Source organism: Ranitomeya variabilis, chromosome 6 (assembly GCF_051348905.1).
Source record: "Ranitomeya variabilis isolate aRanVar5 chromosome 6, aRanVar5.hap1, whole genome shotgun sequence".
In the NCBI taxonomy this organism is placed as follows: Eukaryota; Metazoa; Chordata; class Amphibia; order Anura; family Dendrobatidae; genus Ranitomeya; species Ranitomeya variabilis.
Window position 1 is genome coordinate 402,140,097 of NC_135237.1, and position 13,556 is coordinate 402,153,652.

Genomic DNA, 13,556 nt, shown 5'->3' on the forward strand with positions numbered 1-13,556 from the left:
TCAGATCGTACACACAAACAGATCCAGACTTGTCTGTCTGTGGCTATGCTGCAGTATTGTGCTCAAAGTTTCACTTTCATTTTTTTGTCTGCTTGCCCTTCCTCCTCAAAACACTTAAATTCACATTCTTCTTGTGTTGTGCAGATCTATTCCACTCCAAACAATCAGAAACATATTGTCTAACTTCTTGGACTTGGCACTGAAGGGGTTGATTCTGTATTCATAGGTTTGTAGAACAATAGGATTAAGGTCTTTTTCTCAACTCTGTTCATGTTGTAACATTTTTGCCATGAAGAAGAGGCTGGGACCTCTGCGGAGTCAAATTCAGTTTTGAGAACTGCGTAAGTAAAGCGAGCGTCTGTGATAATATAGGAGAGAAACTGCCCACTAATCCTACAGAAACCTCTGGAAGAGCATGGCATTGTGAATGTTACACATATACAGCCTTTATTCTACTGAGTTAAACATCTCAGCTTTATCTCATGATGGAAGAACCTTTGGATGGTAAAATATTTTCCTCAAAAAGCAGTTGATTGAAAAAAATCCGATTTAAATCAAAAAAATCCGATTTAAATCAAAAAAATCCGATTTAAATCAAAAAAATCCGATTTTTTTGATTTTTTTTAAAAAACATTGATTTTTATCCACCCTGGCTATAACTTCAGCCAGAAGAGTGGGTGAATTACAGGCCTTATCGATAAGAGAACCTTATTTACTGGTTAGAGATGACTCAATAGTACTCCGTCTGGATCCTTCTTTCCTTCCAAAAGTGGTCTCTGAATTCCATCGTTCTCAAGAGATCGTTCTGCCTACCTTTTGCAACAAGCCTGCAAACTCAGAGGAAAGGAGATTTAACACTCTGGACGTTCGTCGTATCCTGCTTCATTACCTGGATCAAACTCAAGATCTTAGAATTGATCATAACCTTTTTGTCCATACTTCGGGGCAAAATAAAGGGAAGAAGGTAGCTAAAAATACCATTGCTACATGGATTAAAAAAGCCATAACAGAATCCTACCTTGCTCAAAATAAAATACCTCCGGTAGGGATCAAGGCCCACTCAACTAGATCTACGTCAGTTTCCTGGGCAGAAAGAGCAGGCGCATCTCCGGAGCAGATCTGCAGGGCAGCTACGTGGTCCTCACTCCATACCTTCTCTAAACATTATAGATTGGATGTATTATCCAATAAGGATTTGGTCTTCGGCCGCAAGGTTCTTCAGGCCGTTGTCCCTCCCTAGTGCCAAATTAGTTGGTATTCCTCCATATGCCGTCGTGGAAGGTGACTAGAGAAAATAGAATTATTCTTACCGTTAATTCGGTTTCTAGGAACCTTCCACGACGGCACTAATTCCCTCCCTCTATATATTCCTGGATTAATTCTGGGACTCAGAAGGTAAACCGGTGCTATGGTCTCAGTTGTAAGTCACTGGCAAGTGGGAGGTGGGAGGTCCTTTTAACCTCTCTGTGTTTCCTGTTCCCCATTAGGGCAAAGAGACAAGCTCCATATGCCGTCGTGGAAGGTTCCTAGAAACCGAATTAACGGTAAGAATAATTCTATTTTCTTAACCGCACCATTTGACTATATGGGATACCACACTTGGTGTGGTTGGGATGAGCACTCTGAAAGTGCAACACGTTATTCGTCGCGGTAATTTTTCTGTGAACACTGGTATTAATGACTCCATCTTGGATTTCGATTTTTACATCTAAGAAATCTAGGGTCTTATCTCCATAAACAGATGTAAATTTCATGTTTTCATCATTAGTGTCATTTAAAAATGTCACAAAATCATTAAAACTTTGCTCACCTCCATCCCACACCATAAAAACGTCGTCCGCAAACCGCAAATACAAACGTATGTGCTTGAGGAAGGGATTGAGGGGTCTGGTGACGTGCTTCTCCTCAAACGCTGCTAAAAACAGGTTTGCGAAGACACACGCCACCGGGGTCCCCATCGCGGTACCAACTCTTTGTGTGTACCACCTGTCCTGAAACTTAAACGTGTTGTTAGTGAGGACAAAATCCAAACCTTCCAGAATAAAGGACAAGAAATTCTCATCCTTCTCCGTATTCAACAAAATACGCTCAATAGCCTCCAACCCTTTTTGATGTGGTATCCTAGTATAAAGATTAACAATGTCAATGGATACTAACGAAAAAGTAGGTTGCCATGTGAAATCTCTAAGTGCCAATAAAAAATCGCCGGAATCCTTGACAAATGAAGGTACTTCCATTAACAACGGTTTCAAGAGCCAATCTAAAAATTGGGAAAGGGGCTCGGTGATGGAATTTTTTCCCGAGATGATCGGGCGGCCCGGGGGACGTTCCGCGTTCTTGTGAATTTTGGGAATACTATACCAATTAGCATGGTACCATGCTAATTGGTATAGTATTCCCAAAGTTCACAAGAACGCGGAACGTCCCCCGGCCGCCCGATCGTCTCGGGAAAAAATTCCATCACCGAGCCCCTTTCCCAATTTTTAGATTGGCTCTTGAAACCGTTGTTAATGGAAGTACCTTCATTTGTCAAAGATTCCGGCGATTTTTTATTGGCACTTAGAGATTTCACATGGCAACCTACTTTTTCGTTAGTATCCATTGACATTGTTAATCTTTATACTAGGATACCACATCAAAAAGGGTTGGAGGCTATTGAGCGTATTTTGTTGAATACGGAGAAGGATGAGAATTTCTTGTCCTTTATTCTGGAAGGTTTGGATTTTGTCCTCACTAACAACACGTTTAAGTTTCAGGACAGGTGGTACACACAAAGAGTTGGTACCGCGATGGGGACCCCGGTGGCGTGTCTTCGCAAACCTGTTTTTAGCAGCGTTTGAAGAGAAGCACGTCACCAGACCCCTCAATCCCTTCCTCAAGCACATACGTTTGTATTTGCGGTTTGCGGACGACGTTTTTATGGTGTGGGATGGAGGTGAGCAAAGTTTTAATGATTTTGTGACATTTTTAAATGACACTAATGATGAAAACATGAAATCTACATCTGTTTATGGAGATAAGACCCTAGATTTCTTAGATGTAAAAATCGAAATCCAAGATGGTGTCATTAATACCAGTGTTCACAGAAAAATTACCGCGACGAATAACGTGTTGCACTTTCAGAGTGCTCATCCCAACCACACCAAGTGTGGTATCCCATGTAGTCAAATGGTGCGGTTAAGAAAAATTAATAACAATGAGGAAAGCTATAAAAGCCAAGTGCAAGAGCTTAAGTCGCGGTTTAGTAAAAGAGGTTATCCCAATCACATTTTACGGCAGGCAGAATTGCGGGCCGATAATCTTTCCCAACTGGATCTTCTAAAAAAGGGCAGGTATAAACGTAAAAGAGGCAATGGAATAGATAATCACAATAAGGAAAAAGGGATCTTTACTTTTATATTTAAACATAGCCCATTGGACAATAATGAAGTCCATTCCGCCATACGGAAAAACTGGCACGTTATTGAAGGTGACACGGACTTTCGGAATCTGACCGAGTGCCGTCCGCGTTTCGCATATAAACGTTCGGTAAACATAGGAGATCTTGTGATAAAAAATCATATTTCTTTAAACGAGAACGATTGGATAAAAAAATCCCGCCCGCACGGTAACTTTAAATGCGGCAATTGCAGTATGTGCCATTTACATAAAACCACGAATCCCCTTAAAGTGGGTACTTTAATGCATACGGTTAAGGATTTTGTGACTTGTAAAACCAAATTTTTAGTATATGTAATCACTTGCCCATGTAACCGGTTTTATATAGGGAAAACAATTAGGCCCCTTATGGTTCGTTTCCGCGAGCATTTTAATTCTGTGCTCACGGGAAAGGGCCGTGTTCGTTTAGTTAAACACATACAAGAGGCGCATGGGGGGGATCCAAATTTGCTACGCTTTGCTGGACTAGAAGTGGTTAAGTTTCCGCAGCATGGCGGTGATCACAATAAATTACTCCTTCAGTGTGAAGCGAGATGGATCCTCAAAACCAATGCGCAAGGCCCGTGGGGGCTTAATGATAAACTGGACATGTCGATTTTCATCTAATCTGCAAAAAACTAGAGAAAGTGTTGTTGTTTTTAATTACTTAATTTATATGTATTATATGTGGTACGTCGCACGCCTATTAAAGGAAATTACGTTACCTGCACAACTCACATGGACCCGTAGAAGCGCTTGTGCGCGAAACGGCCGTCGTTCGTCTCGTCTTCACTCGCTCCCTCTCTTCACCAATGCCCCTACCTGGACCGCACTGTTGTGTGAAGTGATTATTTTCATGGAATAAAGAATTTCCACACTAGAAGAAAATGGGTGAGTGCTGCTCTTTCTTTTTCTCTTATATTACATTTGGATGTGTTGCCACCCACTGAACAGCACCTCCCTATCTTCTATACAAGCAATATCCATTTTACCTCTATGACGGATGTCCGCAGCTGTGGTGTCTTAATTTGAGTACTTTCAGTGCCAGCTAGCTCTTTTTTTCTCTTTGCAAATATATTTTGGGGAATCATTGCATACACTAGATGTCAGGAGATGCTTCACGTAGTACTTAGAAGCCACCAGAGAGAGTAGGGAGGATGCCTCTTTTTGTGTGCTTTCAGGATCCCTGGAAGGGGAAAAAAGCCTCCAAAGCTACTCTGGCAAGATGGATCACAGATGCTATCAGCCTATCATACTCATCAAGTGGAATGTCTATTTCCGGGGAGGTCAAGGCTCACTCAACGAGAGCAGTGGCAGCTTCTTGGGCGAGGCCAGAGCTTCGATTGACCAGATATGTAGAGCTGCTACTTGGTCATCACCTTCCACATTCTATAGGCACTATAGATTGGACCTTATCTCCTCTTCGGACCTTACTTTCGGTAAAGGGTTCTGGAAGCGGTGGTCCCTCCCTGAATGTACAAATCTATGAAATCTCTCCGTGGTGCCGTCATGGGTGACAGAGAAAAATATAGTTCTTACCGATAACGGTATTTCCCTGAGCCCATGACGGCACCCGTACATTCCCTTCCTTCACTCATGGGTGTGCGCGTTAATATAGTGCCATAGTTTATTTTATGATAGGTCACGCGGTATCTCAATTAAGTTAAAGTAATATTGAAACTAATAAGCTGTTCCATAGTCTCCCATTGTTCTCTAGTAAACAACTGATGCGGGAGAGTGGTACCGCCCTTTTTATCTGTAGGTTTCCTGTCCTTGGTGGGCGGATCCCCTCTCTCCGTGGTGCCGTCATGGGCTCAGAGAAATACCGTTATCGGTAAGAACTATATTTTTTAAGCCCATGTTCACACACACATACTTATGTTGGCTCTGTTCTGTCAATGTGGTGTACGTGCAGAGTAAGGAGCCAGTGTTGTTCGATATTTTTCCACAAAAACATTTTGCCATTAAGATGGTATATTAATCGGTATACTGCATGTTCAGATGCCATATAACATACTGTGTTTATTTTCTCCATAATCGCATTTTTGACTGCTTCCGCAATGGACTGCAGCTCCTTGTTTTCTTTCTTTTTTCATTAATTATGAATTAGTTCTTTGTAAGCTCCAAATTGTTAGTCAATTTTGGGCAAACTTACCATTGGGATTGCTTAGAGTGAGAAAAGCGCTGTTTAACTAGTTACGTCTCTTCTTTTGTTCCAGTTTTGTCCTTGTAAATAGTGTAGCCCTCGAGGGCGATAACTGCATAATTTGCAGAGCAGCAGAAGATCAAATCCTTGAAGTGTCCCGTCAGCTTAATTGCTCTCGAAAGGTATGATCTGTAGCACCTAAAAGTGTATTTTGTGGCGGTTTCATATGCCAGTATTAATGATGGCTTGCAGGAAAAAAGTGCGGTGAATTCATTAAGAGGCGCAAACCACTTAATGAATTAGCGCATCTTCCCAGTGATGTGCAGCTCGCCAGAAATGTTACTCCCATTGGGGTGTGTAGTAACAATACTGGCATAAGAAATGGCCCAACTATGGATGAATTTGATGGGTGGATGTAGTTACTCCCATCCCGCTTCTGCTTCTCCCAAGTTTCGCCTATTTTAGCACATCTGCTTGAAACTGATGTGAAAATGGCAAAAGTCACCAACTTTTTTTCTTTTTGGCTGTTCAGTGTCTTACACCATTTTTTTTTTTGTCTTAAACGCTTTTATGTATTGGCCCCTAAATGTTTTAATAAAGGTGTTCACTTAGTCTATTTTGTATTATAATGGAAACGTAGAAAGCGGTCCCCCACTTCGGAATTCTCCACATTGCGAAGAAGCTGTACAAAAATCAGTTCTAGAAGTCTTGGTGAGACCATGTATTACTTGTAAACACTCCTGTACCTTCTCTTTGTAATGTCAGCTGATCGATGACCACTACTGCTCAATTGTCTATCAATATAAGGGTTTTATTGATTAAATACCGTATATACTCGAGTATAAGCCGACCCCCCCTAATTTTGCCACAAAAAACTGGGAAAACTTATTGACTCGAGTATAAGCCTAGGGTGGAAAATGCAGCAGCTACCGGTGAATTTGAAAAATAAAAATAGATGCTCCATACCGTTCATTATTGCCCCATAGCTGTGCCATATAGTGCTCTGCACCGTTCATTATTGCCCCATAGCTGTGCCATATAGTGCTCTGCACCGTTCATTATTGCCCCATAGCTGTGCCATATAGTGCTCTGCACCGTTCATTATTGCCCCATAGCTGTGCCATATAGTGCTCTGCACCGTTCATTATTGCCCCACAGCTGTGCCATATAGTGCTCTGCACCGTTCATTATTGCCCCATAGCTGTGCCATATAGTGCTCTGCACCGTTCATTATTGCCCCATAGCTGTGCCATATAGTGCTCTGCACCGTTCATTATTGCCCCATAGATGTACCATAGAAAGCTGTGCCATTGCTGCTGCTGCAATAAAAAAAAATGACATACTCACCTCTCTTGCTTGCAGCTCCTCAGCATCCCGTCCCGGCGTCTCTCTGCACTGACTGTTCAGGCAGAGGGCGGCGCGCACACTATATGCGTCATCGCGCCCTCTGACCTGCACAGTCAGTGCGGAGAGACGCCGGGAAGATGGAGCGGCGCCCGGCATGTGGAACGCGGACAGGTGAATATGTAATACTTACCTGCTCCCGGCGTCCCGCTCCTTCCCCCGGACAGCTGGTCTTCGGTGCCGCAGCCTCTTCCTCTATCAGCGGTCACCGTTACCGTCATTAGAGGAATGAATATGCGGCTCCACCCCTATGGGAGTGGAGTCCATGTTCATTTCTCTAATGAGCGGTCCCACGTGACCGCTGAACAGGGGAAGAGCTGCGGCACCCGGAGACCGTGGGACTGCAGGGACAGCGCCAGGATCCCCGGAAGCAGGTAAGTATGCCTCGGCGCCCTCTTCCCCTCACCCGCCGACCCTGCCGCCGACCGTGACTCGAGTATAAGCCGAGAGGGGCACTTTCAGCCCAAAAATTTGGGCTGAAAATCTCGGCTTACACTCGAGTATATACGGTAATTACTTTTAAAATAGACTTTGAGTTGTTTTTAGCTTCTTCCAATGCATTTTAATTTTTTAAAGAGGACCTTTCACTAGTTTTAGCATGTCAAACTGACCACATTATAGAATAGTGGTTGCAGAACAGGATAAAACTTGTTTTATTTTTTAATTTCTTATCTCCGTTGCAGAGACATTAGATAGTAAAGTTGATATGCAATTTTTTATTCTGCAACCAAATGCACTGACTCATTCCCCTGCTTGATCTTGACCTGTCATAATCGGGAGGTATCATGGCCTCCAGATGAACATGGCCCCAAAGAACATGAGACCCGGCTTTCTCTGCGTGAGGCATGTAATGACAAACAGCTTTGCTCTTCTCACTGATATCACTTCCGGCATCTGTTGTGATTAAAAGCGAGAAGGGGAGTAGAATACGGCTATGTGTCATTACAAACACTAGCTGCAGCTCTCATGTCATGGCACTGTTAACTCTGCTCTACTCCCCATGCTGACCGTGCAGAAAGATCCTGTACTGGGTGATCATCAATGTGTTTACAAGATCCATTCCCCTGGATAGTTGCCATGTACTACTGCCACTGTATAGGAAGATCCTGGCTGCCACAGCTTTTTTCCCACCCAAAGTCATTTATTTCTTCAGTATGCCAGGAGTGGTATTCCCTTGCAGCATGTTGGCTGAATTGAGACAACCGCATTAAACTTATGATTTATGGGAGGTGGGGGAGAGTCAGAAAGGAGTTTTATTTGCTTGACAACATATGTACACTGAATTCACTGTTTATTATTGATAGAAAAATCATCCAGAATCTGCTAAGAAATGTAGAGGTGTTCATCTGCTGCCTCCATCAGCCCCAATCTTATTACAGGTTAGTATTGCAGTTTTTAGTGCATTTTAGGAGAGCGGATACTTGAATTTGTAGGTTACAGGATGAGGAGAGTCTAAGAAGTGAAAAAATTTACATTTCTATAATGGATATATTAGAGCTTCTTAGTTTTGTGTATGATAGTTACTCTTTAACACCTTCATAACGTTGCGATTTCCCGTTTTTGCATGTTTGCTTTTTTCCCCCTTATTCCAAAAGCTATCACTTTTTAATTTTTTCTCAATATAGACGTATGAGGGCTTGTTTTGCTGGACAAGTTGTACTTTTGATCATTTGATGCATTGAAAAGTTGGAAAAAGTCCAAGTGCGTTGAGATTGCAAAAAAAGTGCAATCCCACAGCCGTTTTTTTGTTTACCATGTTCACTATATGGTGAAACTGACCAAGTAATATGATTCCCCAGGTCAGTATGAGTACGCAGTTACCAAACATGTATAGTGTTTTTTTTTTTTCTTTTTTACTTATCTGTTAAGTGGTGAAGAAAAATTTGTAAGAAAGAAAAATTTCAATTGTGTCACTATTTTCCGAGACCTGTAACAGTTTAATTTTTTGGAATATGGGGCTGTGTGACACCTTATGTTTTGTGCACTGATCTGATGTTTTTATTGCTACCATTTTGGAGTAGATACGATGTTTTGATCACCAGTTATTGGATTGTAGTGCAATGTTGCAGCTGCCGAAAAAACGGAATTCTTTTTTTCTTATTACGCTGTTTACTCATGAGATTAATATATTTTATATTTTGATTGGATATTTTTGAACACCGCAATACCAAATGGCAAAAGTGGGGTGACTTGAACTTTTTTTATGTCATATTTTTAAAAACTTTTTTTTTTTTCACTCTATTGAATTTGTCCTCTTAGGAGACTTGAAGCTGCTATTGTCTGAACGCTTGTACTATACATAGCAGTAATCACTATCTCCTTTTGAATGCCGGCCAAGGGCCTACATTCACAGTATGATCATGATGACAGGCATAGGGGTCATCAGCAGACCCCGGCTGTCATGACAACCAAGTGGTGCCCCACAATCACGTGACGGGTGTCAATGGGCGGAATGAATGACGTGCTTCCGTCCAGCGTGGCTTAAATTACGCTGTCGGTGATTGACAGCGGGATTTAACTGGTTGACATTCGAGGGCGGAGCACTACACCCACTGCTGTTAAAGGCACATGATAATTGATTAAATCAGTCATCATGTGCGAGGAAAGATGTGGGCTTGGCGTGCAAGGCCACATAAAAGGCAAGAACATTACCTTTGACGTAACTTTACGTCAAAGGTTGGGAAGGGGTTAAAGGGAGTCCATAATCAGAAAATGACCTGTTATTTGAATCCGGTTTTTGTATATCATAATCTTTATGTACACTAAAAAAACAATACTAATTTTGCAATTTTCACACTGGTCACTGGGGCTTCTTTAGACTAGTACTTCTTGTCTTTTCGAAAATAGTTTTCACCAAGCTCAATATTTCCATAGGCAGGATTACACTGACAGGTACTACCTCCATACCCCACTGTTGGATGAGGATCCACCAATCACAATAGGACTCGCCCTCTCTTCACAATGACCTTTGCACAGGCTCCTTAGACACTTCAATACAAAAAAATGTGGTCAGACACATTGTGACTATGTACATGTGGTGTTTTCTAAAACAAAACTAAGTTAAAATTAAAAAAAAACAACTCCAGTTGCCAATTTGAAAATTGCAAGATTGTTTTATTTATTTATTACCCAAGATTGACATAAATTAATGGGAGAAATACTTCATTTTCTGGAACAATTTCAAGGGTGCCAACACTTTTGGCCATGACTATACATATATTTTATTTCATGTTAGGTCCATTGCCCATTTTTGGAATTAACTAATTAAATGTGGTGGCCAACTTTTGTCAGATTTGTTTCAGACAAATATACATCTTTCCTCACGCGGGAGCCACTTGCTCTAGCTCTTCCTACTGAACTGACCATTCACTCTGAAACACAGCTCAAATCTGTCTTGCTCAAAACAAGCTAGATTGACGGCTTTTTGGGGTATAAAGCTAAAGCTCCCTATTGAAGTCTATGGAGAAGATGTATTGAGCGGCGACTTATTTATTTGTCCAGGAAGAGACCAGCACTCTTCATCCCAAAAAAGTTTTATATTCCGATAACGATAAAATCAAGAACAGTTCACACAGCAGTACTTCATGAGGCATAGAGGGAAACCATAAATAGATAAGGCAATGCGTTTGTGACCCTTTTTTGGGATGGTAAGAGTGCTGGTCTCTTCCTGGACTCTCTGCTTTGAGCTTTTTGACTATACAGGGAACATAATCCTTACCTTTTTTTCTTTTTTTTTTTCCACTCCAGTTCTGGATTCACAGCTATACAGCTTAGTGCTACTATTTAATTGCTGCTGCTTGTTTTAATGGTATACTAGATAGAGGAGGAGAGCTGGAAAACCACACAAAGATTATAGAAAATACTAGACTGTGGCCCGATTCTAACGCATCGGGTATTCTAGAATATGCATGTCCCCGTAGAATATGGACAATGATGATTCCAGAATTCGCGGCAGACTGTGCCCGTCGCTGATTGGTCGAGGCAACCTTTATGACATCATCGTCGCCATGGCAACCATTATGACATCTACGTCGATACTGTGCCCGTCGCTGATTGGTCGAGGCCTGGCGGCAGACTGTGCCCATCGCTGATTGGTCGAGGCAACCTTTATGACATCATCGTCGCCATGCTGTGCCTGTCTCTAATTGGTCGAGGCCTGGCGGCCTCGACCAATCAGAGACGCGGGATTTCCAGGACAGACAGAAAGACAGACAGACAGACGGAAAAACCCTTAGACAATTATATATATAGATAGCAGCTAGTCATCCACTAGCACAGATAGAACAAAAAATTAGAGCAAGAGCGTGCAGAAGGGAAAACTGTTAAAAAATAAATTAAAAAAATAACTCCTGCAAGTCATGTCATATTCCACATGTACACACACATTTCTGGCCATAAGACTGCTCCCTTGTTCTGTAAAGGCATCAGAAACGACAGGTAGACTGAAACACTAAGCAAGAATAAACCTCCACCGTTTCACACACTAATTGAAACAAAGGGAAAAGCAAGATGGAAAATAATCCTACTGCCCTCTTTCCTGTTTCAGTGATGTACGGATGTTTTGAATTCAGCCTTATTCAATTTTTCAGCATTATCCTCTGTATCGTAAGAGTGACTCTGCATGCACTGGAGAAGATTCTGCTACTCACGAGGAAAAGAAAGTTTTGTTTAAGGAGAAATATGATGTCCTTTCCCAGGATGCATCTCAAAAGGTTTGGTTCATTGCAAACAGTTCGATTAATCTTGGGGTATAAGAACCATGAATGTATGGGGAACATTAATATGGCCAGCTGACTAATGTGTTTGCTTAGTAGTTCTGTGCTCTGTTTTGTCTCTGTGAAGCCATATGCTCCCTGGTTTGCAAAGCCTTTTTTTTCTATTTTTATGAAATTTTGACAGGGCACCTATCCTGTCCATTGGATATTGAGGCAGGGTCATTTGACATGGCATATTTGTGAGCAACCTCCTTTAAAGGGAACCTGTCACCCCCAAAATCGAAGGTGAGCTAAGCCCACCAGCATCAGGGGCTTATCTACAGCATTCTGGAATGCTGTAGATAAGCCCCCGATGTATCCTAAAAGATGAGAAAAAGAGGCTAGATCATAGTCACCCAGGGGCGGTCCCGGTCCGATGGGTGTCGCGGTTCGGTCCGGCGCCTCCCATCTTCATCAGATGACGTCATCTTCTTGTCTTCACGCTGCGGCTCCGGCGCAGGCGTACTTTGCCTTGTTGAGGGCAGAGCAAAGTACTGCAGTGCGCAGGACGCCGGGCCTCTCTGCCCTTTCCCGACAACAGAGCAGACAAAGTACGCCTGCGCCGGAGCCGCAGCGTGAAGACAAGAGGACGTCATCGTAAGAAGATGGGAGGTCACAGACTGCGACGCCCATCGTACCGGTACCGCCCCTGGGTGAGTATAATCTAACCTCTTTTTCTCATCTTTTAGGATACATCGGGGGCTTATCTACAGTATTACAGAATGCTGTAGATAAGCCCCTGATGCCTTTGATCACCTTTGATTTTGGGGGTGACAGGTTCCCTTTAAAACAAAATACACTTGTGCTAGTTTCTTTGGATGTCTAGGACCTGCACAAGAGCAGATGGAAATATTTTGTCATCCTACTACCAAGCTGTCCTCTGCACATGCACTGTGTATTTTCTGTACAGCAGAAGGTGTGATGTTGGGAGAAGAAGGCTTTGCTGACCAGGCAACTTGGCTCTACAGAGGCAAAAACACTGAACTTCAAGTCCCTTTACTGGGCTTATTTTACACTTGTGTAGTCCACATTATATTGTTTTCCTCTTGGTTAAACAGTCACTTTTCAAAATGTCAGGTCTGGATAGTTCTATTTAGTCCTGACATTTCATTCTTTTTACAAATGATCACAAGAAGAGACCACTGTTGGAGTAGCCACAAACCACCAGTCAGATGGTAAAAATAATGATTTATTTAGAAATATATTAAAAATAAACACCGTATACATAAAGGTCTAATGATGATGAAATAGTAGAAGAACATCAATATCCAGTAGTATACAATGACATTATAAAAACCTGGCAAGACAACATATTTCTTACACTTCCTCTTGACAATGCAATCACTCGAAAAGTGCATTGGGGAAGCGTGGTGGGTGCATCAATTCCTCCATATCATGGGTATTAGTTTCTATACCACTCTTGGTCACATTTTAGGATATGGGTACTTAGGTGCAACAGCTGTAGTAATCATTCCATCCTAATGGTATTTATTCCTTGCATTATTATAAAAAACAAATTTGATGTAGTTTGTTTTATCTGCGTATATTATTGGATATTGATGTTCTTACACCATTTCCGCCTTATTAGACCTTTTATGTATACAGCGTTTTATTTTTAATATTTCTAAATACCATATTTTTTTGGACTGTAAGACAAACTTAGGTTTTAGAGGAGGAAAACAGAAAAAAATTGAAGCCAAAAATGTCATGACACACTGTTATGGGGGGTAGCTGCTGCTGACACTGCTATGGGGTAATATCCCTAATCATAATATAGACTTCTCAAAAAAAATAAAGGGGAACACTTAAACAACAGAATATAACTCCAAGTAAAT

The 13,556-nt window shown here is 41.8% G+C and overlaps 1 protein-coding gene across 7 annotated transcripts in view; it reads left to right on the forward strand.

The window, feature by feature from the left end:
- The window catches only part of MPPE1 (metallophosphoesterase 1), a 95,185-nt gene that overhangs the window by 47,227 nt on the left and 34,402 nt on the right, over positions 1–13,556 (forward strand). For 6 of the 7 annotated variants that reach the window (XM_077270176.1, XM_077270183.1, XM_077270179.1 and 3 more), the window contains 3 exons: positions 5,637–5,745; positions 8,272–8,346; positions 11,557–11,679. In XM_077270176.1, coding sequence (XP_077126291.1) covers positions 5,637–5,745; positions 8,272–8,346; positions 11,557–11,679 — 307 coding nt within the window. The remainder of the gene's footprint in view (positions 1–5,636; positions 5,746–8,271; positions 8,347–11,556; positions 11,680–13,556) is intronic. The other variant, XM_077270182.1, reaches the window with a different exon arrangement.